Source organism: Cebidichthys violaceus, unplaced genomic scaffold, assembly GCF_023349555.1.
Source record: "Cebidichthys violaceus isolate CVI_PGR_0920_01 unplaced genomic scaffold, fCebVio1.0.p SCAF_43, whole genome shotgun sequence".
Taxonomy (NCBI): Eukaryota; Metazoa; Chordata; class Actinopteri; order Perciformes; family Stichaeidae; genus Cebidichthys; species Cebidichthys violaceus.
This window is the reverse complement of record NW_027176628.1, coordinates 1,549,756-1,572,947: the sequence shown is the minus strand read 5'-3', so window position 1 is coordinate 1,572,947 and position 23,192 is coordinate 1,549,756. Positions and strand designations below refer to the sequence as shown.

The 23,192-nt window shown below is 43.3% G+C and overlaps 3 protein-coding genes across 7 annotated transcripts in view; 2 read left to right on the top strand and 1 right to left on the bottom strand.

Annotated features, from left to right (window-relative positions):
* On the top strand, positions 1-3,141 carry LOC137886383 (chymotrypsin A-like). Its single transcript, XM_068728840.1, has 7 exons — positions 1-79; positions 1,310-1,413; positions 1,566-1,645; positions 1,739-1,817; positions 1,912-2,092; positions 2,702-2,835; positions 2,924-3,141. Exons 1-7 carry the CDS (start codon positions 28-30, stop codon positions 3,083-3,085), a joined length of 792 nt encoding a protein of 263 aa, XP_068584941.1. The 5' UTR covers positions 1-27; the 3' UTR covers positions 3,086-3,141.
* A 280-nt stretch (positions 3,142-3,421) lies between these two features.
* On the bottom strand, positions 3,422-5,354 carry agrp (agouti related neuropeptide). Its single transcript, XM_068728851.1, has 4 exons — positions 5,300-5,354; positions 4,505-4,716; positions 3,836-3,933; positions 3,422-3,704 (listed from the first exon to the last, which is right to left on the bottom strand). Exons 2-4 carry the CDS (start codon positions 4,629-4,631, stop codon positions 3,510-3,512), a joined length of 420 nt encoding a protein of 139 aa, XP_068584952.1. The 5' UTR covers positions 4,632-4,716; positions 5,300-5,354; the 3' UTR covers positions 3,422-3,509.
* Positions 5,355-7,790: 2,436 nt separating this feature from the next.
* The window catches only part of vps13c (vacuolar protein sorting 13 homolog C), a 49,120-nt gene continuing 33,718 nt past the window's right edge, over positions 7,791-23,192 (top strand). For 3 of the 5 annotated variants that reach the window (XM_068728802.1, XM_068728800.1, XM_068728805.1), the window contains exons 1-27: positions 7,791-7,937; positions 9,192-9,235; positions 9,480-9,522; positions 11,387-11,482; positions 13,559-13,660; positions 13,920-13,982; positions 14,615-14,689; positions 15,000-15,109; positions 15,257-15,316; positions 15,693-15,752; positions 16,002-16,082; positions 16,605-16,662; positions 16,756-16,883; positions 17,056-17,162; positions 17,362-17,536; positions 17,789-17,851; positions 17,945-18,089; positions 19,319-19,419; positions 19,803-19,945; positions 20,026-20,218; positions 20,299-20,413; positions 20,720-20,856; positions 21,409-21,535; positions 21,628-21,745; positions 21,837-21,969; positions 22,758-22,830; positions 23,058-23,155. In XM_068728802.1, coding sequence (XP_068584903.1) covers positions 7,838-7,937; positions 9,192-9,235; positions 9,480-9,522; positions 11,387-11,482; positions 13,559-13,660; positions 13,920-13,982; positions 14,615-14,689; positions 15,000-15,109; positions 15,257-15,316; positions 15,693-15,752; positions 16,002-16,082; positions 16,605-16,662; positions 16,756-16,883; positions 17,056-17,162; positions 17,362-17,536; positions 17,789-17,851; positions 17,945-18,089; positions 19,319-19,419; positions 19,803-19,945; positions 20,026-20,218; positions 20,299-20,413; positions 20,720-20,856; positions 21,409-21,535; positions 21,628-21,745; positions 21,837-21,969; positions 22,758-22,830; positions 23,058-23,155 — 2,748 coding nt within the window. In that variant the 5' untranslated portion in view covers positions 7,791-7,837. The remainder of the gene's footprint in view (positions 7,938-9,191; positions 9,236-9,479; positions 9,523-11,386; positions 11,483-13,558; positions 13,661-13,919; positions 13,983-14,614; positions 14,690-14,999; positions 15,110-15,256; positions 15,317-15,692; positions 15,753-16,001; positions 16,083-16,604; positions 16,663-16,755; positions 16,884-17,055; positions 17,163-17,361; positions 17,537-17,788; positions 17,852-17,944; positions 18,090-19,318; positions 19,420-19,802; positions 19,946-20,025; positions 20,219-20,298; positions 20,414-20,719; positions 20,857-21,408; positions 21,536-21,627; positions 21,746-21,836; positions 21,970-22,757; positions 22,831-23,057; positions 23,156-23,192) is intronic. The other 2 variants (XM_068728804.1, XM_068728803.1) reach the window with 1 other exon arrangement.

The following is a 23,192-nucleotide window of genomic DNA, read 5'->3' as shown; positions in this document are numbered from 1 at the left end:
CTCACACAGACCCAACACGTTCTAGCCATGGCCTTCTTGTGGATCCTCTCCTGTCTCGCCTTCGCCGGCGCCGCCTACGGTGAGACAAAATCTTTGACATCAGAGTAACAGCCAGGGAAGTGAAGCATGCTGGGTAAAGAAGAGAGGTTGAAGTCTGAACAGAGCTGCAGCTGCAGATTGTTTCAATCAACAGTAAACTAAGACTTATTTATTCATTGGTTTAATTAACAACCAGCAAAGGGCGCTGTGGCTGCACTCAGATCAGCTCATTTTAAATTTTGGGGGGTTTTCATGTATTTTATGGAATCTTTTTTGAACACCTCCTAGAGGGTTGATTGGATTGGTTTCAAATGTGGTTCATACAATCCTCTAACTAATCTGACACTTAATTGCGAAGGAATAGTCGATAACTCCAACAATGATGTCATAGGTCTTTTGACAAACATACATTTAGGCCTTTACAGGAATGGATCTTCTCAAAACTCCTCCTAGAGGATTCAACAGATCCATCTCAAGTTTGGTTGCAATAATATCAAGACCTTCAAAATGCCAAGTTGAGAAGCTTTTGGGTTTTTGTACAATGGAGTGGCCGTAGCGTCTTGAACTGGGCTTTGCATCGTCCAATCTGTCCAGAATTTCACATGCTGGTTTTAGGGGATTAGAGGATTTGAATTCCTCCACTCTCCATCACTGCTCCACACTATGACGCTGCTGTCAATCATTGGGTTCCTCGGGATGGATGATATCTAATTTTGGTCTCAAAATTCTGTCAGATCTTTGCCTTTGAGACATGTTCTTTTGGTCTGTATTACTCCATCCATGTGAAAGAAAGTGTTGTACTAATGGAGTGTATGTGTATTTATTATTTAGAGTGAATCCAAATCTTTTTTGATTTGAGGCTCCGATGGAATTGTGTCATATTCAATTTTTATATTGATTTTCATCAGTTTTGGTGCTCAAAAAATTCACCCACAATGTTTGGCTTTAGGGTTAGTTAAATGTTTTTTGTAGCTTTAACAAGGTAGTCTTGTACATTTTTACAGGCCCATATTGAGTCATAGTCATAGCCCCGCCTATTTACTACAGGAAGTCAGCCTTATGTGACAATGTTTATCCGACATAAAATGTACATAATGTGGTCTACACATAATACACAGCAATGTGACATATCATTAGTGTGTTCTCTAGCACCATTTAGTGGACACAGGACGTCGTACAACAGTTAATAAAAAGGTAATTTCCAGAATGTCAGGATCGAACTTTCCCCTTCATGTTGTTGTTGTAAATGATGTCATGATGATGTCACCAGGTTGCGGCTCTCCCGCCATCGCTCCCGTCATCACCGGTTATTCTCGTATCGTGAACGGCGAGGAGGCGGTGCCTCACTCCTGGCCCTGGCAGGTGTCCCTGCAGGTAAACACACACACACACACACACACACACACGCACACACACACACACACACACACACACACACACACACACACACAGACACACACACACACACACACACAGGTTGTGTTAATAAACATGTGGTCTCACTCTTGTCGATCTTGTTGTTTCAGGATTACACCGGCTTCCATTTCTGCGGCGGCTCTCTCATCAATGAGAACTGGGTGGTGACAGCCGCTCATTGCAACGTCAGGTAAGTGCGTCTGTCAGGGAATTATTCAGCAATATACATATATATATTTTTAACAAAATGGCCGCCTCATGTATCCGTCCTTTTCCCCTGCAGGACGTCCCACCATGTGATCCTCGGAGAACACGACCGCTCCTCCAACGCTGAGGACATCCAGGTCATGAAGGTCGGCAAGGTGGGTGACAAACAAACAGCAGCTTCTGGACTCACCTCAGCAACGTCTACCTGTGTGTGTGTCCGCCGGTCGTAACGATGTCATTTCCTGTCAGGTGTTCAAGCACCCCCGCTACAACGGCTTCACCATCAACAACGACATCCTGCTCATCAAGCTGGCCAGCCCCGCCCAGATGAACATGCGTACTTCCCCCGTGTGTGTCGCCGAGACCGCGGACAACTTCCCCGGAGGCATGAAGTGCGTGACCAGCGGCTGGGGCCTGACTCGCCACAACGGTGAGACCACCTGACCAATCGGTGGAGAGCAAGGGGCGGGGCTTAGAGAGAGAAGCAGCATGAGGCCCTTTAACAACGATGGTTATCAGTAGCAGTTCGTCAGAAGGAGGTTCGGGAGGGCTCACTGGGCCTTAATGTGGAACTCTGAATGCTTTTTAACACAACATTGAATCACAGCTAAACAATATAAATGATCAGAACTCACTGAATCAAGAGACGAGTTTGGTTTGTTGGAGAACTTCAGTTTTTCCTTTAAATGCTGAAACATATTTCTAAGTCATGACCTAGAAATGTATGCTGTTAAATAAGATTCTTTTTACAGTGCAGGTGGACTCAGACCATCCTTAAGTTTCTGATAGTCTATTAAAACCAAACTAAGGACTCACCTGTGTTCAGGTGAACCCAGTAGACCAATCAGAAGGTTTTTAGAGACATCTGAGAGGTCACAAGAAGATCAGTCAACAGGATGGGACTCTGTTTCAGGCCATGATGGAGGAACCATTCAACCCTTTAACCACTAGGGGGCAACATGCAGCATGTAGACCTCCAGCTCGGACTGTGTCAGTAGGAATGTCTGTCGTTGATGTTTGAAGTGTTTGTGCGTTACAGCTGCTGACACCCCCGCCCTGCTGCAGCAGGCCGCCCTCCCCCTGCTGACCAACGACGAGTGCCGTCGTTTCTGGGGCAGCAAGATCAGCAACCTGATGATCTGCGCCGGAGCCTCCGGAGCCTCCTCCTGCATGGTGGGTGGTGCATATACGTAAAAAAAGATGTAACAGGGGTTGATCCAGATGTTTGTGATGTTTATTTGTTTGTTGTGGTTTTTTTCAGGGCGACTCTGGCGGTCCTCTGGTCTGTCAGAAGGCTGGTGCCTGGACTCTGGTCGGTATCGTGTCCTGGGGCAGTGGAACCTGCACTCCCACAATGCCCGGCGTGTACGCCCGCGTCACCGAGCTCCGCGCCTGGATGGATCAGACCATCGCTGCCAACTGAGCATCTCAGACAGTTTGAACCTGACCATCAATAAAACACAGAAACCCTGAAACAGAGCTGTTGTTGTCGTCATTTGTTCATGTTGGTTCAGACTGAACGTAAAGAAAGACGTTGACATTTTGTGAAATCTCTTCTTTCTCTCTGAATGTGTTAGCCGAGTGTAGCATAAAGACTGGACGCAGAGGGAAACAGTGTCCTCAAAGTTCATCTAAAGTGTATTCATTCATTCATATTTATTTCTTAATTAATGAATAAGCATGATGACATATTATCTGTTCAGGACAACTGACACAAAACACATTAAATTGACATGACAACTACATATATTTTCCTCAGCAGTCGTTTATTACACACAAAAAACACATTTTATCCAACGAGTAACAGAAGGAACATCAACATGTTTCCTGTCCGCAGCGTCTCAGCCTCAGGTGCGTCTGGGTGGTGGGCAGGCGTGGCCGACCCGGCGGCAGTAGCAAATGGCGTTGAAGAAGCGGCAGTAGCAGGTGTCACAGGGGTCGCAGCAGGGCAGCGGGTAACCCAGACACGACTGCTGGTGGGGGATGCAGCGACGCGACGAACGCATGGCCCGACCCTGCAGCTGCAAGGCTGCTGACGAGTCCTGTAAAACAGGAAGTAGATGTACTGAAACAGGAAACAGATGAATTCACTGTCGCAGACAGGAAGATGGAAGCTTCAGGTTTTTGTGTTCTCTCATGGAGAGTACTGTATCTTTAAAGAAACCACGCCCACCTCGTCGTAGGACGCTGCGTCCATCAGGAAGTGATCCTCCATTGAGTCGACAGGTAAGAGGGCGGGGTCGTGCACGGGGTCGGGGGCGTGGCTTCTCTCTGCAGGACAGAGAAAACACACATGTGTTACCGACCAGATTCATAACTACATCTGCTGTTTGTAATCCTAAAGAAATGAAATAAAACTACTTAGTTAGGTTGAGACAACAACACTACTTAGTTAGGTTTAGACAACTAAACTACTTAGTTAGGTTTAGTTAACTAAACTACTTAGTTAGGTTTAGACAATTAAACTACTTAGTTAGGTTTAGACAACTAAACTACTTAGTTAGGTTGATACAACTAAACTGCTTAGTTAGGTTGATACAACTAAACTGCTTAGTTAGGGTCGTATCTTTAGTACTTCATGTTTCTCAAAGCTTCATTCTATACAAACCAGAAATGTTTGTACCAAACAAACAAACACTCCTATTAAATGTGTTAAATCCTTAGTTATTTAGTAAAGTTCAGTTCTGATATTGTTTCTGTTTGTGTTGAAATAATCCCCCACAGTAACGTTTGTGTCACTAAATAGTGGCTCATTCTTTCAGCCTTGCTGTGGCGTGTCAGGTGTCAGGTGTCAGGTGTCAAGTGTCAGGCAAGCTCTCTGATTGGTCGGGTGTTCACTGACCGATGTCAGACAGGTAGGAGGCGTCGCCGCGGCGACCGTCATCCAGCTGGATGTTTCCATGAACCAGAGAAGAAGAGAGACGCAGCAGACTGAAGGACCAACAGCAGAGCAGCACAGAGCCCAACATCCTGCTGTCACAGAGAAGAAGAAGAAGAAGAAGAGACCGTCTGCACCACAACTCCCACAATCCTCAGCTTCTCCTCCAAGGGCCTCTGAAAGGAGGAAACCGGATTAGTGTTCTGTTTATGTATTCATTATAAGAGTTCAGTGTCTGAAGTGATAAGAAATTAATCAAAAATGAAAGAAATCAAAAATGATTTCGTAATTAATTAATATTCACAAACATTTCTGAAATATTGAGGTCGTAAAAAGTGGAATTATATACACATAGTCGTGTTTCGTAGTGTGTGCCTAGTTTAATTTAATGTATTGTCTGTTAGTATAGTAGTGACCTGATCACACACATTATATATGTAATAAATCTATATAATATCTCAAATCAGAAAAAGAACAGTGAAATTAAAGACATTAAATATAACATCAATATGTACTTACGGTATACGTATTTAAATATACACTATATATGGTGTACTGTACGTCATTATTTTGTTATTTATTATTTATCGTGAGCTTTTAAAAGTATTTTGATCTCAGAACAACAACACAACGTTTTGTTGTAAATATAACGACAATAAACGTTGAACGACATCATATCAAATCAAAACGCATCATATCTGTATCATAGTATTTTACCTAAGTTTCTTTAAATGAAGTCGCAGTGGAGAGGTGACTTACCTGTCGCTGTGACTCTTCGCTATCTGTCTCTCTCTCTCGACGGGTGATTTAAAGGAGGGAGGAGGTCACATGACCAGCTGGGGGGGGGGGGGGGTGACATCACCTAATTATAATTATAATGCCTTTTCTCTTATTTCTCTTTATTTATATGGCCACAGAAAGAGATCAGTTGATCTCATATAAACATGTGAGGTTTTCCTGTTTAGAGTCAGAATCTCTTTTAAATGTATTCTTCATCATTTTTATATGTTTTTATATAAACACCTGTTTGTTTGTTTGTTTGTTTTAAAGTTTATTATGTCCTTAATAATTACACCTTTGTTTTTAATTCATCCTGTAAATTGTTGTAACAAACTGAGACCTGGAGTCAGGCTCCTGTGTCTTTGGTAGACCAGGGTCAGCAGCCAAGACCATAATGGTCCCTTCAGACTGACCCCCCATGAGTGGAGACCCAGTCCCAGGTGAGCTCCCTGTCCAGGACGAACTCCAGCTGAGGGATCCATTAGGGTTCTGCAGTCGCTTCTGAACCCTCACCTGACGCTCACGGTTCCCCCAAGAGACCCCACCAGGACCCGACCCTCCACCTGAAGGAGGGTTCTGTTGGTTCTTATTAAAGAAGAGAGGACAGGAAATGAGATGAGACAAAGGACGGGAGGTCATAATCAGCAGATCAACCCAGAGACCTTCAGAGACCAGCAGTGACCTCCAGAGACCACCTGTGACCTACACAATCCTCCAGAGGCTACCTGAGACCACCAGAGACCTCCAGAGACCATCAGCGACAACCAGAAACCCACAGAGACCTCCAAAGACCACCAAAGACCACCAGAGAGGTCCAGTGACCACCTGAGACCTCCAAAATCCTCCAGAGGCCACCTGAGACTTCCAGAGACCTCCAGAGGCCACCGGAGACTACCTGAGACCTCCAGAAACCTCCAGAAACCTCCAGAGACCTCCGGAGACCACCGGAGACCACCTGAGTCCATGTAAAGTGTATAGAACTGATTTCTGAACTGATTGAAGTTAAATATTTCTTATTTTCGCCCAATAACTCAGAACAGGAAACATGACATGAACTACACAAAAGAACAACAACATAATACATCCTGATGTTCATATTTAGGTTCCTGTGGAGCTCACTAATGATGCTCTCCGTGTGTTTGATTGGAGAACATTAGATGTTTTCTCCATCAACATCAATCAGCTGCTTCTTTTCCACGATTCCCTGAACTGTGACACGCTGACGACATCATCGCTGCACTCAGCACCAATCACCAGCTGACCGCTGATTACGCTCCATCAGCGGGAAATGGTTTTTAATAAAACATGTTTGTCCCGATCAACAACAACGACTCTCGTACACTTCCTGTTTTAAGGCTGAGCTGTTACCGTGGAAACAGTGTCGGGTTTAACAGGTTGCGTCTGTAGAGCAGAGGTCAGTGTCACAGTGTGTGTTTGTCAACATGATGCTCAGAACTGAAGCTCTTATTGTGAAAGGCCCCGAACCAGGACCTGGAGCCTAGAACCAGAAAGAAGAGAACGTTTAAGTTAAACTGTGTGTGCATGTGTGTGTGTGACGTCACTTTGTATTGTTGAGACAGAGAGTATTGATAGATGTTTGTGTGTTTTGTCTGATATGTAAACATCAGGTTACAGCCAGCTCTCACTTTACCTTTTAAATATGAATATTATATAAATCAGTTACATCTTCATTGTCGATTTAATGGATTCATTAACTAAACATCAGATGGTAAATAAATAATAATAATAAATGTTTTGTCTAAAACCCTGAAAAATAATAAAGATGAACAAATTCAACCAACAATATCTGATAATAATAATAATAATTATTATTATTATGAATTTATTAAGTTCACCACTACAGAAAGTATAAATGAGCAATTCATGAATTAGGAAATAAAATGTGATGTTCAGCAGAAATGAAGAGGTATTAATATGTGACAGATGTACATTTGAGGAGAGACTGAAACTCAAAGTATTTCATTACAGTCATTTTTATTAACATTTCTTATTAATATCATCATTTTAGAAACCGGTTCTGTCTCCATTATTACGTCTGTTTCTTCTTCTGGGCTTCATTAAAAGGTAAAGTGATCAGTGGTTGTATTGGAGCCACATTCTGTTCCTTCACTGGAGAAACCGTTTGAACGCTGGACTTTAACAGAGTACTTGTACACTGTAGTACTACAACCTACAGTGTAGTACTACAATTATTATTAGTATTAATAATGTTAATAAACATTATGAATACTATTATTAATGTGTAGTACTTTGATCCACCCTCACTGACTCACAGTCACCTGACTCATCGACGCTCTCTCCCGCTCACGTCACCGTCATCACACAGACAGAACTAGTCGATCCCAGAGAGAGTCGATCGATCCCAGAGAGAGTCGATCGATCCCAGAGAGAGTCGATCGATCCCAGAGAGAGTCGATCGAGCGGACTGCTCGTCATCAAAACCCGGAAATCAGTTGCAGCCCGACGGTGACCCGAGACCTCCCAGAGCTTTCAGCCATGGTCTTCGAGTCTCTGGTCAGCGACCTGCTGAACAGGTTCATCGGGGACTACGTGGAGAACCTGGACAAGTCCCAGCTCAAGATCGGGATCTGGGGAGGTGAGCCGGGGACCAGACTCCCGTTCAGAACCCTGTCACTGTCACGGTTCCTCCTCTCTACAGAACCACGGACACATAACACAACATGTCTGACTTATGATGTATATTTATACTCCTGGACTCTGGCGTCTTTAGTCGGCGGTGATGAGACGATGACGTGTTGAGTGTGGTGCAGAGGGTTAGCTCTGCGTGCCTCCAGTCGACAAGCTTTATTAATCATTGAGACAGTCGATGACTGGAGAGACTCATGACGTCATCGTGTTGTCAGTGTTTAATGGTCAGCGTGTCAATGTGTACGTCACGGGACGTCAGGGACACAAGACACCTGGCTGCAGCGATACACCTGGACATACATATACATATGATATATACATATACATATATATGTATATATCATATGTATGTACTGTATGTAAATACACCTTCATGTGAAACCGTCCAGACACTAAACAGTTAATGTGACACGCGGGACAGTGAGGTGGTCACGAGGTTAAAGACAGTTAACTAGTAGAGAAACGTCTGCTTATCAGCTGCTCACACACACACACACACACACACACACACACACACACACACACACACTGTGTATTACTCCTCTCATAGAATAAAACAACACACAGAAGACTCTTCCTCTTGAAGTGTTTCTGTGAACGATTGTCCCTGAAGGCATCACCACAGACAGACAGACATTTAGTCTACAACAACAAACATCTAAATGTTGACATTTGATTGAAGCGTGACTCATTGTTTAAATATGATGCCATCATTACTTCATGTTGTGTTTAGAACAATCAGAGCTCTGGAGCTTCCTCGTTCTACCTGGAGACAAACTCTGTAAACAACCACAGTCTTGTACCAGGAAGCAGGGTTTAGTTATCAAGGTAACTTCAGGTTAACTTCAGGTTTAACTTCAGGTTTAACGCTCAGGTTAACTTCAGGTTTAACTTCAGGTTTAACTTCAGGTTTAACGCTCAGGTTAACTTCAGGTTTAACGCTCAGGTTTAACTTCAGGTTTAACTTCAGGTTTAACTTCAGGTTAACTTCAGGTTTAACTCTCAGGTTTACTTGTTACCTGGTAGACCACCATGGTAACTGATGCTGAGAACATCACCTGCTCGCATATAAGCTCCGCCCAATGACCAATCGGAGCTCTTGCCTTCATGGCTCGTTAGATAATATACAGAAGTTATAATCCGCAACAAAGTTTAACTAGTTTAACTAGTTTTACTGTGTTTGTCTTCTGTGTCTCTGCAGGTAATGTTGTTCTGGAGAACCTGAAAGTGAAGGAGAACGCTTTGGTAGGTCTAAGCCCCGCCTCCTCCCTCTGACGTCATCATACACATTAATACATCGCGCTCAGACGACTTTACATGTTTCGTTTTGCTTATAAAGAAGACGAGAGGTTTGAATAAAACAATCACAGCTGCTTAATTGATTATTTTTCTGTCAATCAGCTAATTGTTGAACTGACTCATTGTTTCTATAATAATAATAATCATCATCATAATAATAATAATAATAATTTTTGTCTTTGTGTTTCAGAGTGAGTTTAATGTTCCATTCAAAGTGAAGGCCGGACAGATCGGTGAGTTCTGTAACTAATAATGTAATATAATATATAATATTACATAATATATAATATAACAAGTTGGTTTGACATAATAATTTGGTTTAATGTAATAACATCTGATGCCATATATAAAAAATCTATACATTTTAATTTAATGTTTTATATTCTCAATTCTTAAGGAATATTAAATTTACCTCATGAATATATATTTTTAATTTAATCTAACATGTTTGCAGTACTTATGTAGCCCCTAGATGGCGCCCTAGATAGCAGGGTTTTCTTTCTATCAAGAGCCTGAATGTCACCGGCTGTTGTTTGATTTTAGACACTTCCTTTAAAAGAAGGGCCACTAGATGGCAGAAGAGTTCTTTACAACAAAGGCTTTAGTGGATTTATGTAGGTGAGGAAAGGGTGAGACAGAGTCAAGACCCAGACCAGGACAAGACAGAGTCAAGACCCAGACCAGGACAAGACCAAGGCAAGAACCTTTAAAAAGCGGTCTTGAGACAAAGACAGATCTTGAATCTATATGTTTTTTTGTAAGTTAACTTCTTTAAAAGGACATTAATAATACAATAAAGAATGTTAAAAACAATCCAAAACACAACACTGGAAACAGAGGACTTAACAATGTGACCTGATAGATAGATAGACTTTATTTCAGACTCGGGGTCCAGAGAGACAAATACATAAAAAGACATACACACACAGTAAAGTACTTAGACCTAGCAATGCCTTACAAAGAGACAGCTGGACCAATGTCTCCACAGCTGGACTGGTAGCGTGTGCTACGAAGCCTTATGTTGGTTAAAACAACTATGATCTCATTTTCAGAGTCATTAAGTCGACCAATGAATTTATACATGAGATTTCTCAAAACAGTTTGGAAGGTATTGACTCTTGCATTCACAAACATTCCACTAGCACTACTTCACCTCGGTCTCTTCAGCAGGATCCTCACAGCGTCATTAGAAGCTACTTGAAGTCTCTGTAAGCTCTTCTTTCTGTAGTTTGACCACAAGTGTGCAGTAGAGTGGTGTACAACGTGCTCTGAACAGAGACATCTTCACTCCATCTGTACACAGACCAAACTTGCGTAAGAGACGGTTTGCTTGTGCATACATCATACGACATTGTCTAGAAATGTCCTTATCATCGGTCATGTGTTCTGTTATAAAAATTAAGAAGATATTTTACTTCATCACAAACACCCAGTTATCAGACAATTTGAAGTCAGGGAAGTTTAGACATTTGTCCTCTTTGGTTGGACAGATCAAGACAGCACTCTTACTGTTGTTGTATTTGATGTCATGTTCAACACCAGACACAGTACATATAGTAAGGAGCTGTTGAAGACCAGCGCTAGATGGACTAAAAATCACCAGATCATCTGCATACATGATGTGGTTAACCAGAGTATTTCTAATCATGCACCCAGTATTACAGGCTTTCAGTTGCTTGGACAGATCATCAATATATAGATTAAAAAGAATTGGGGACAAAATTCCCTCTTGTCGGACATCATTGCTAACCCCAAATGGGGCTGAGACACTTTTACCCCATTTTACTTGCATGGTCTGGTGAGCATACCAGTGAGCCAGTAATCCCACAATGTATGTGGGGACGCCTCTTTGGCTCAGTTTAAAGAACAACTTGCTATGATTAACACAATCAAAAGCTTTGGAGGCGTCGATAAAACACATCAGAACTGATGAGTTTTGACCTCTGTATTTGTTGACAATTTCTTTTAAGGCATATAGACACAAGTCAGTGCCATGTTTGGCTTTAAAGCCCAACTGGTTATCTGTGGAGGTGATAGATAAACTGACCTCACACAGCTGCTGAGGACTTCCTGTTTGTCTTTTCTTCTGCTTTCTAGGGAAGCTGACGTTGAAGATTCCCTGGAAGAACCTCTACAATGACGCTGTGGTGGCCACGTTGGACGGTCTGTACCTGCTGGTGGTTCCTGGAGCCAGTAAGTGACGGTTTAAACCTTCTTGTGTGTCCGTCATGTGTTAGGACTGCAGGCTTTACAGATATTTACACATCAGCATTAGTATTCAGACACTCCCAAGTAAAAGCTCTATGGAGAGAGCTCCATCAGTTGACACTGTGCCTCCATCACCAGTCCATTTATTTCAACATCACACAAAGAATAGATCAGGAACCACATCCTCCAGTTCCTCCTGCAAGATCCTGAGGTGTTCCCAGGCTCCTCTCGGTCCTCCCAGGTTTGAAGATGGGTCTTTTCCATGGCCTCTAGTTTTCTTTCTTCAGCAATCACAGAAGCTGCAGTCCTTCTGACGTCCTGATACCGGGAGTCTCATGAGCCAAGCAGGTCTGAAAGGACTTCTTCCTCAGCTTGATGGTACGACAACGACCTTCTGGCCACAACTCTTCTCAGCCTCCTCCGCAATAGTAACTTTGAACAGGATCCACCCAGACCTCCCTAGGGATGGGAGGTGAAGATCTTGTGGACACTCTCACTGCATGGTTTACTAGGTCTGGCGGCATCCTTTCCCTGCAGAAGGCTGTGTTGTGTCACTGCTGTGCAGGAAGACACTTCCTCCCAGTTACAACCCCCCCCCCCCCAGTCTCATAAAGACGACTTTCAAAGGTTCTTCAGAGAAAACTCCAACAGAGCAGAACTTAGACACTTTTCACGTCCTTTCACACTACAGCACCTGGTGAATGGAGCCGGCTGGTTGGCTAGTCTAGTCTGGAGGTGGAGTTTGTACATAATTGAGTATTATTGATGATGTGTGTTCTCAGTTGTGTGTGTGTGTGTGTGTGTGTTCCAGCTGGATCTCAGCTGACAGCATGTCCGTATAATGGTAAGACGACGAGGTTCAGAGGTGGTGGTTCAGGTCCGATCCGGTCTCTGGGATTCCTGTCAGGGTTGCATGATGACCGCATAATAGTAACGATGATAATAACTATAATAACTACAATAATAATATATTCTCTGTTGTGATCTGATGGAAAATGTACAGATCTCCTTCACAATAAAAGCAGTCTTTACCGTCGGATTCCTGCAGCGGTAGAGCTTTTACTGCGAAGGAGCTACGGTCGTGACACAGATACACTCACGTGTTGTTAGCATCGAATGCTAACTGGTGGCACTTTACGATTTTTGAAACTGGATGACTTGGTAAAAGCAGCTCGTGCAGCCCTGTGTTCACATACTGACCCGTGATGATGTCATGTCGATTCAGCTGGTTTCTAATCCGGGACGCTTACAGTCTGATTCTGGGAAGTTCTCTTAGGTTTTGGGAGGATTTACTCATAATCTATGATTTACAATCACTAGTAGTGGGGAGGAGGTTTGCTAACAGCCTTTTAGACGGAGCTGGAATCAAAAATCAAAGTTCACAACTTGTACTGTAACACCTCAGTGTGTCGGTATCAGGGTACGAGGCAGCAGAGGTGTCTCAAAGGTGATACGCTTATATAACAGAAGGTGTGTTTATCACAACAGGTTTGACCAAAGATTTCAAATTTGAAATTTGAAATAATTATATTATTATTAACAATTTCTGTAAATGTATTATACTGTTACTCTATTTGAAACCATTTAAAATGGGTAATTTAAAATAACTCGTTTACGGACTCGAAACACAACGTGGACCTTGTTGGACTCGACCCTGGACTTTAGTAAAGCTGTGACTCTGACCACCTCTGCTGACTAGTACCGGTCCTGATGGCTTCTGGTGCCAATGAACACATGGTGGTTTTGTCATCCATCCAGACCTGTTTCCAGGTGTCTGTTGGTTTACAGTTGAGTAAAGAGACTCTGGTCTGTTTCTTTATTTTAACAGAGCTCAGTCTGCAGCTCGACTTCCTGTTAGCGACATGTTCCTCTCTGAGCTGCTGAATAATTTAGTGTAGTTTAAACCATCTGAAGTTCAGCGCTGTAGAGAATAAGTCTGAATAAGTCCGGTGGTTTTTTCCCCCCTTGTTCTTCCCATTTTACCGACGGTACCTGAATGCAGCATCGACAGAGCAGGTGTTTAACTCAAACTCTTTTGTTTCTGTTTGTTTTTCTTCGTAGCGATAAAGTACGATGCAGCGAAGGAGGAGCGCGACCAGCAGGAGGCCAAGCAGAGGGAGCTGCAGCGCATCGAGGAGGCGCTGCAGATGTCTGCACGCAGAGGTGAGACAGGCTGACCTCTGACCCCCCACTGACCTGTAACACCTAAGGACTCACCTGGCTCCTGTTCCTCCTCTGTTCTCTGCTGCTGACTTGAAGCCTTCTGGTGATTTTCTTTCGCGCATTTAATGCTCGCTGCCATGTTTGTAAAAGGCAAAGAAAAGCTGGCTGCTGAAGGAAGGAAGGAAGGAAGGAATGAATGAATGAATGAATGAATGAATTAACATGTTGTCCGTTATGTTCATGCTGCGTTTGCTGTCAGCGTCTCAAACTGAAGATCTGCTGTTCAGCCTGGAGAGTGTTGTTTACAAGGATCCTCACAATGGTAACACACACACTGACACACACACACACACACACACACACACACACACACACACACACACACACACACACACACACACACACTAACACACACACACACACACCATAACACACACAGATACACACACACCATCACACACACACACACACACCATAACACACAGACACACACACACACCATAACACACAGACACACACACACACACACACACACACACACACACACACACACACACACACACACACACACACACACACACACACTAACACACACACACACACACCATAACACACACAGATACACACACACCATCACACACACACACACACACACCATAACACACAGACACACACACACACACACCATAACACACACACACACACACACACACAGTAACACACAAGCTGATGTGTGACGTGGTCTTTACCACGTTGTGTTGGTAAACATAAGGCTCCAGAGAACATTTGCTTTCCTGAGGTTAGCTAGAAGAAGGCTAAGCTAAACTATTAACGCCATATTGTATTATATTTTCTGGCACAGAACAGCTTCTGTCTCTGCTTCTTGCTTCCTGTCTGTGTTTTTCGGGCTTTTCTGTCACTAACTGCTGTCTCTCTCTTTAACGCTGCCAAAAGTCCCAAAAGGATCTAAAAAACATAAAAAGCCTCGAAAAGGCTTAAAGAAGCTGAAACGACACGAGAACAAAGCAGGTGAGGTTTTTCTGATTTCACTGTGTTTCCCCTGGTCCAGGTCTGGACGTCCTGGTCTCAGGTGTCTGTTCAGGTTCAGGTCTGATCAGCTGACAGTTGTCCTGGTCTCAGGCGTCTGTTCAGGTTCAGGTCTGATCAGCCGACAGTTGTCCTGGTCTCAGGTGTCTGTTCAGGTCCAGGTCTGATCAGGTGACAGACGTCCTGGTCTCAGGTGTCTGTTCAGGTCCAGGTCCGATCAGCTGACAGTTGTCCTGGTCTCTGGTCTCAGGTCTCAGGACTGGTCTCTCTTCATGGTCTGTGTTGATTTCAGAAAAGCCTCAGGAGAACAAGAAGGACACGTTTGCGGAGAAACTGGCGACTCAGGTGATCAAAAACCTGCAGGTGAAGATCAGCAGCATCCACCTGCGCTACGAGGACGACGTGAGTACCGGTCCAGGTTCTGGTTCTGATCTAGGTTGAGGTTCTGTGTTTTTGTCCAGGTGTACACATTTCAGTGCGATGTCATTGTTCTGATGGACAGGTGGACCAGATCTAACCTGTGAGTGTCATGTGACCATTTTGTTTCAGCTGTCAGACCCACAGCGCCCCCTGTCTATGGGAGTCACTCTGTCAGAGCTCAGCCTGCAGGTAACTCCTCCTTCTTCTGTACTCTCCTCTTAAACCTGCATTCTCTCTAGTGTCCACCAGGGGGCGACTCTTCTGGTTGTATAGAAGTCTAGTCTAAAATGACTCTACTTCTCTCTTGATTTATTCCCTCAGTAAACATTGTAAACATGAGTTTATGGTCTCAATCTCTAGTTTACAGTCTTCTTCAATACAGCATGATGTTCATTTAGTACATTATGTTGTTCACTGGTTGCATAAAAACAAGGTGGCAACGGCGAAATCACCGAATTTGAGGCTTCAAAACGTCCACAAACCAATGAGAGACGTCATCATAAGTAAGTCCACTTATATACAGACTATGGTGTGATTGACCCGCTGTTTGTTTCTTTTTTTTCAGACTACTGATGAAAACTGGAAGTCGTGCATCCTGAACGAAGCAGCAAAGATCATCTATAAGGTGACAGGGGTTACTAGTAACTAGAACTTACTAGATTTTCCCCAGTAAAAGTCTCTAGAAGTGTATGATTCAACATTTTCCCATTGGTTTAAGTAAACAAAAGTGAACTGAAGTCTAATGTTTGTGTCACAGTGTTCTGTGGTGTGATTGGTTGGTCAGTTTGATGGAGCATTGTAGACACAATCGGCCTCTGTGACCGTTGTTTGTCATTGTTTTTGACTTCTTTATGTGTTTGTTTGTTTGTGTCAGCTCGGCCGCTTGGATTGTCTCTGCGCCTACTGGAACGTCAACAGTCCGATCTTTTACAAAGGATCATGGGAAGACATCGTGGTGAGTGGATGTGGTTTGTCTTGTTTTAGACAAAAACAATCTCATTAGTCAGCAGAGTTACAACTATGGTTACAACCACCCAACCGAGACCAACTGAGACCAACTGAGACCAACTGAGACCAACCGAGACCAAACGAGACCAATTAATCAATCGACCAACCAAGACCAAACAACCAACAAACCAATCAATCCATTTTTGCTTTCTGGTCAACCCAAAAGAAAACACAACTGCCAGAGTCCTCACAAGATCAATGTTGATGTATAAAGTTTGATTTTACACAAACATAAACATACATAAACTCTGTGATGGACAGATAACGTGTTGAAGTAATAAGGAATCAGGATCGCACATTATTTGATAGCTTATGGAGCTACGGTAGAGCTCCATAAGCATACATATGTTATCATAATAATAATAATAATTTGTAATCCAACTCTGTTCTTCATCACATTCACTGTTTCTGTGTTTTAAACTCTCCACTGCAACTAATAATCCTCTTCCTCCTCCTCCTCCTCCTCCAGAACCAGCTGAAGTGTGGAATCAGCAGTAAAAATCAGGAGCTTCCTCACTATCAGTACAGTGAGTTCATCACTTGTATTATTAGTTATTAACATTAACTGCTCATGTTTTATCAATATCAACACGTCCTTTCTCACTTTGTTTGTTTTCTAGTTTTCAAGCCGATCTTCGCTTCGGCTAAAATGTGCATCAACCCGAACGCTGAGCTGGAGCTGAAAACTCCAAAAGCAAACCTTCACCTGGAGGTCCAGAACATCGCCATAGAGATGACCAAACCACAGGTAACATGATGTGAGACGGTCAGAAGTATAAATAACAGATAGTGTAGGGTTTATTTAGACAGACTGTCTTGTTTTTGCTGCTTCTGTCTGTCAAAGATCTTTTTAAACTCAAAGAGTCAAAGAGAGACAGACAGGTGAGACAGGTGTGTTGATGTGTTGCGGTCCTCTGCAGTACGTGACCATGGTGGAGGTGCTGGAGTCCATCGACTACATGGTGAAGAACGCCCCCTACAGGAAGTTCAGGCCGGACGCCCCTGTCCACCACAACGCCAAACTCTGGTGAGTTCAACACACATTTTAATGTCAGAGAGAAAGACGAACAATTCAATGTAGAGTCTAGAATTTACTTTGACTTCCTGTCAGCGCCCCCTACAGGCTGCAGAGTTCATTACAGACCTCCAGTCTGCAGTCAAGATGTAAAGTTTCACCTGAAGGTTTTGGAGGGGTGTGTTTGCTTATTTTCCCGTGCTCCTGCCAGGTGGAGGTACGGCTTCAACAGCATCCTGGAGGTCCACATCAGACGCTTGCATCTCATGTGGTCCTGGTCCAGCATCAGAAAGCACAGAGAGAACCTGAAGGCCTACAAGGCCGCCTACAAGGCCAAACTGCTGAGCCAGAACAAGCCGAGCCAGGACACCGAGCAACACATCCAGGTGCCCCTGAACGCACCACGAACACAACACCTGGTTTAAACAGCACAAATACCCGACTGCACCCAACACAAGCAATGTATCTGAGAGATAGATATATATCTATATACAGTATATATTCTGAATATTTGAAGAAGCTGAGGTTTCCTACCGGCCTGAACACCATCAGTAAAACAAATGCACCAGATAGGACCTCGGATCTGAAGCTCTGCTCGTACAGTCTCAGAAATAACTGGAGTTTGTTTGTCTCACTAGGATCTGGAGAAAGTTCTGGACGTCTTCAACATCACATTGATCCGGCAGCAGGCCCACATGGAGGTAAACACGAACCCTCACCAGAGTCCAGTTTGACTATAGAGCATTTTAAACCCATCAACTTCCTCCTCCTCCTCACTCTTCTTCCTCTTCCAGGTGATCAGGTCGGGACAGAAGGTGGTGGGGAAGAAGGCGGCGGGGGGGCAGAAGCCTGGAGGAGGAGGAGGTTTCTTCAGCAGCTTATTTGGTAGAAAGGCCAAGAAGGAGGAGCAGGAGCCAGAGGAGAACAAGGAGACGGAGAGTAAGTGATATAAAAGTGTGTCGTCTGCATAACGGCATCCATATTTAGTTGTTTTCCATATTCGGAGCATGTAGATGTTGAATAGAAGAGGCACCGAGGTGGAGCCTTGAGGAACTCCACATCATATTATGTTTATGTGTAATTATCTGGTAAAAACAGCCTTTTCAATGACTTCAAAGCGAGAAGACCTCTCATCGCCGGCATCAAGTTTATTCAAACTCCAAACCTTTATTAGAGCTATGATGAGTAATGATAAGATTATAATGAAGTAGAAAGTCAGCCATGATTGTAGGCAAGGGCTCAGTGGAATAATAATCTCGCTTTTATTTTCTCTTTTCTAAGAGGAGAATCGAATGATCAGAAACAAGTCAGTTTGTGAACAAAACAACCTTCACTTCTTCAATAGTTGTGTTTCTGTTCAATTATCAATACGCTGAAAAATATGAATATCCAGGAAGACGTCGACGTCATAAAACAGCTGATCAGTCATTTGACTTCAATGTTCGCTACGTCACAACTTATTCATCCTGTTTAGTGCAACAACTCTTCTTTTCAAAATGTGCATAAAAAATGTTAATGGAAAACACGGCTAATGTTAAATACAAAAAACTAATTTAGTCATTTAATTCTTTACAAGCTTAAATCAGACATTTTAATTAAAATAATGATGAGGCCAGTCGGTTTATTATTCCCTGGTAATAATAAAAACTAGTACAATAATAATAATATTGATAAAACAAGTTGACTTAAAGACAGTGTTGGAGGACGTTTTCACTTCCTTTACTGCAGTAAAAGTATTAATTCCACACTTAAAAAGTACTGTAAAAATGTTTCATACATAAAAGTATGTAAGTATAATCAATAAAATGTATTAAAACTGTGACTGTTCTATTAAATATTCTATCATTAAATTGCTCATGGATTTATTATAAAAGTAGGTTTTTATGATGGAGCTCTTTTTAATTGTTAACTAATGATTATGTTCGTTATTCTTTCAGCTGTACTTCTATAAACTCTTTGGGATTTCTTTAAACTCTTCATATTTTTGGTGTAAAAATCGTAATTTGTAAAGTAACTAAACGTAGTGCAGTAGAAGTAGAAAGTACCATGAAAATAAAAGACTAGAGTAAAGTACAAGTACCCCAAATGTGTACTGAGCTACAGTACTTGATTTCAAAGTACTTGTAACATTCCACCGCTGCTGTAAAAGTGTCTCCTCTGGTCTTCAGGTTCGGGGTTAGACGATCTCCTGACGGCCGAGGAGAAAGAAAAACTTTACACCGCCATCGGCTACAGCGGCAGCTCTCACAACCTGACTCTACCCAAACAGGTCAACACACACACACACACACACACACACACACACACACACACACACACACACACACACACACACACATCGAAGTAGTATTAGAATCTAATGGACAGGTTTCTATGACATGACCTGATCTCCTTCCTGCTCCTCAGAGGATGAACCCCTTTAGATTTGAATGACTCTACCATGTTTCGCTCCTCTACTGTTCAGTGTGTAACTAATCAGATAAATCCTCAACATGGTGGTTGTTCTGTCCTTCAGTTTCAGGAGGATTCCTGGTTTAAGTAGAACCAGGACTTGGTTGGTGAGCCAGGTTTAACCCGTGTGTGTGTGTGTGTGTGTGTGTGTGTGTGTGTGTGTGTGTGTGTGTGTGTGTGTGTGTGTGTGTGTGTGTTCAGTATGTTGCAGTGGTCGTCAGCTTCCAGCTGTTCAGCACCTCGGTGACGGTCAGAGAGCAGCCGGATGTGCCGGAAATCCTCAAAATCCAGATGATCGACCTCAGCACCAAAATATCTCAGAGACCCGGAGCTCAGGCCTTCAGGTGAGTCTCTATCCCCCCCTTAGCTTCACAGGTTTGATCCCCTTGTGTAGCGTCTATAGTGATGTGTGGTTTGTCTGCAGGGTGGAGGCAGCGTTGCAGCACTGGTTCGTCACAGGTCTACAGCAGCAGGGGGAGGTGCCGTCGCTCATCGCCTCGGTGGGGGACTCGTCCTCCTCGCTGCTCGACGTCGTGTTCGAGTTGAACCCAGAGGAGTCCGCCGCCGACCAGCTGCTCAGAGTCCACTCTCAGCCCGTCGAGATCATCTACGACGCGGTAAACCTCAGATCACTCGTGTCTGGTTTTTTGTGTCCGTTTGTTGGGAACAATTTCAGCGAATAGTTTTTTCTTTCCAGCTGACGGTGAACAGTGTGGTCGACTTCTTTAAGACCGGGAAAGGTGTCGATCTGGAAGTCCTGACCTCGGCCACGCTCTCCAAACTGGAGGAGATCAAAGACAAAACTGCCACAGGTCAGTGAGATTCATTTATTAAAAGGTTTTAGAGTCACAATGTTTAAATCAAACGTTCATGTTCCCCACGGGATGAATCTCCCTGAACTGAAACTACAGCTGAGTCTGATTATGATTGTTATTAAAGTCTAGAGTTATGATTTAAGTCCAGTCTGACAGTTTAGAACTAAGTCTAACAACAGAGTGTATTTGATCTGAACTCTAATGGATTCTGGTTTCAGTTTATCCAGTAGAGGATAGTCTAGTCCTCATCAGGACTCTGGTGGATTCTGGTTTCAGTTTCTCCTGTCATTCTCATCTTTGCAGGTTTGTCTCACATCATTGAGACCAGGAAGGTCCTGGACTTGAGGATTGACCTGAAGCCGTCCTATCTGCTCATACCCAAGGCTGGTTTCTACAGCAGCACGACGGACCTCATCATCGTAGACTTTGGCAGCTTACAGGTCAGTTCAAGTTTTTTTAAATTTTCTGTCAAAGAAGTTTAAAAGATAAAATGATTTAAAAACAAAGCTCACCTGAATGTCATCATGGTTTTTAATGATAGTAGCTTTAAATTGTCCTGCTGGCCAGAGGATGAACCCCACAGATTATTTTTTTGTGAAATTAAATTTGGGGGAATTTTAGCCAAATTCTTTTTGTATTTAGATTTTTGGGGTCGCACCGCTCCAATTCTTTTTGCTTCTAATCCTGATGTGTGTTTTTGTTTTTAACCTAAATTCATTTTTATATTTGATTTTATATAATATGTCTAATCAAAGTTTTTTTTAATTATTATTATTATTTTTTCTTTGGGCTGAACAACAACTTTGAGTGAAGACAAAACTTCCTTTATCTCGAGGAAAATAGTTGATTTTTTTTTTTTACTGTCCCAATGTTGGTCTGAATACACAGCTGTTTGTGTTCAGTTTGTTAGGTTTGGTTGAACACGTGTGTGTGTGTGTGTGTGTGTGTGTGTGTGTGTGTGTGTGTGTGTGTGTGTGTGTGTGTGTTTGTAGTTGAACAGCGTTGAGCAGAGCGGTTCGTCTTCGTCCTCCTTCTCCTCTCTGGAGGAAGTCATGGATCGAGCCTACGAGAGATACAACGTGGAGCTACGACGAGTTCAGGTGCTCTACAGCAAATCAGGTACACAACGAATTCTCTCTCACACACACAGATATACACAAATATACAACTGCTTCCATATTTTATTTAATATTTTGTTAATTAATTTCCAGGTGAGGCCTGGAAGTCGGCTCGGCTGCAGGGTTCATCAGTCCAGCACATCCTCCAGCCGATGGACTTCACCGTCCAGCTGGCCAAGTGTATGGTGGAGAAGGACGCCAGGATGCCCAGGTACGACTTCTACCTGCGGACAGGTGTCCGATCTCTCTGCTCACTCACCTGCATGTTATTTCGATCAAATCGGGGGTGTTTGTGCGTCCAGGTTCAAGGTGTCGGGGGAGCTGCCGCTGCTGCACGTCAAGATCTCTGACCAGAAGATCCACCACCTTCTGGATCTGGTCGACAGCATCCCGCTCCCCAACATGGGCTCCCCGCCGTCCACACCCACAGAGAAGGTACACTTGGTACAGTCTGGTTGAACTGTGACCACGCCCACTGAAATGATCAGTAACTAAAAACTCTGTCTCTGACCATGTGCACCAAGTTCCAAGACTTTAGGGTGGTGACGAGGTAAAGCAAAGCAGAATGATGATCAAAAGTTTGGGTTTGACGGGAAGTTTGTGGACAAATGGGATGATTAGAAGAAAAGAGGAGTTTAAAAAGGGATCGGAATTTAAAAGTTAAGCAGAGTAACGGGGAACTTTGTATGAAAGACAGCATGAGAATTTAGGGCAAAGTTTATGGGAGTGATGGGAAAAACAGGGTAGTCACAGGGGAAGTTTAAGGGACTGATTGAGGGGAATGAAAGTTAGAAGGAGTGATTGGAAGATTGAAGGGGAATGTTTTGGGGAGTGTCAGGAGAAGTTTAGGTATGTTTAGGGCAGGGATCGAGACATGTTTGTGGAGTTGTTGGGGATGTTTGGTGAAGTAATAGGGAGAAGTTTGGGGTATGTTTAGGGAAGTGATGTGGAGAAGTTTGGAGAGTTTGGGGTATGTTTAGGGAAGTGATGTGGAGAAGTTTGGGGAGTTTGGGGTATGTTTAGGGAAGTGATGTGGAGAAGTTTGGGGAGTTTGGGGTATGTTTAGGGAAGTGATGTGGAGAAGTTTGGGGAGTTGTGGGGTATGTTTAGGGAAGTTTGGGGTATGTTTAGGGAAGTGATGTGGAGAAGTTTGGGAGTTGTGGGGTATGTTTCAGGAGGTGATGGGGATCTATCACCATATTTGGGTGTGTTTCCTGCTGCAGGTACTGTCCTTGGCGGAGGCCAGACCACGAGCACTCCAGCTTCACCCCGCCCTCCTGAACACCATGGAAACAGGTCAATGCTGCCTGCACTCTGATTGGCTGTTTAACTGATACAAAACCAAGGAATTACAAAAAGGAAAAATAACTTTTCAAGACAAAACATATGTAACTTCATTCCGTTGGTAAAGTCACACATGTATTTCTTAATTTTCGTGATACATGAGGGTAACTAATCTTGTTACTTTTAAATCGCTCAACACAATCATCTTATACTTATTTATTTGTGCTGCTGGGTTTCAGATTCAGATGAAGACGCCAGTGAGAAGTCGACAGATGAGGATCAGCAGCGCTTGAGTCAGGAACTCACTGACCTCCACTTCAAGTTTGAAGTCAAAGAGGTTTGTTAGTTTCCTCTGGCCTCAGATCATCATGTGG

Bases quoted from the DNA above. Each gene is read 5' to 3' on its own strand.
- LOC137886383 (XM_068728840.1), top strand. From the start codon at position 28: ATGGCCTTCTTGTGGATCCTCTCCTGTCTCGCCTTCGCCGGCGCCGCC. The intron at 2,093-2,701 runs GTGAGACCACCT...TGTGCGTTACAG, and splicing joins GGGCCTGACTCGCCACAACG to CTGCTGACACCCCCGCCCTG. The intron at 2,836-2,923 runs GTGGGTGGTGCA...GGTTTTTTTCAG, and splicing joins CCGGAGCCTCCTCCTGCATG to GGCGACTCTGGCGGTCCTCT.
- agrp (XM_068728851.1), bottom strand. From the start codon at position 4,631: ATGTTGGGCTCTGTGCTGCTCTGCTGTTGGTCCTTCAGTCTGCTGCGT. The intron at 3,934-4,504 runs GTCAGTGAACAC...TCTGTCCTGCAG, and splicing joins CTCCTACCTGTCTGACATCG to AGAGAAGCCACGCCCCCGAC. The intron at 3,705-3,835 runs GTGGGCGTGGTT...CCTGTTTTACAG, and splicing joins ACGCAGCGTCCTACGACGAG to GACTCGTCAGCAGCCTTGCA.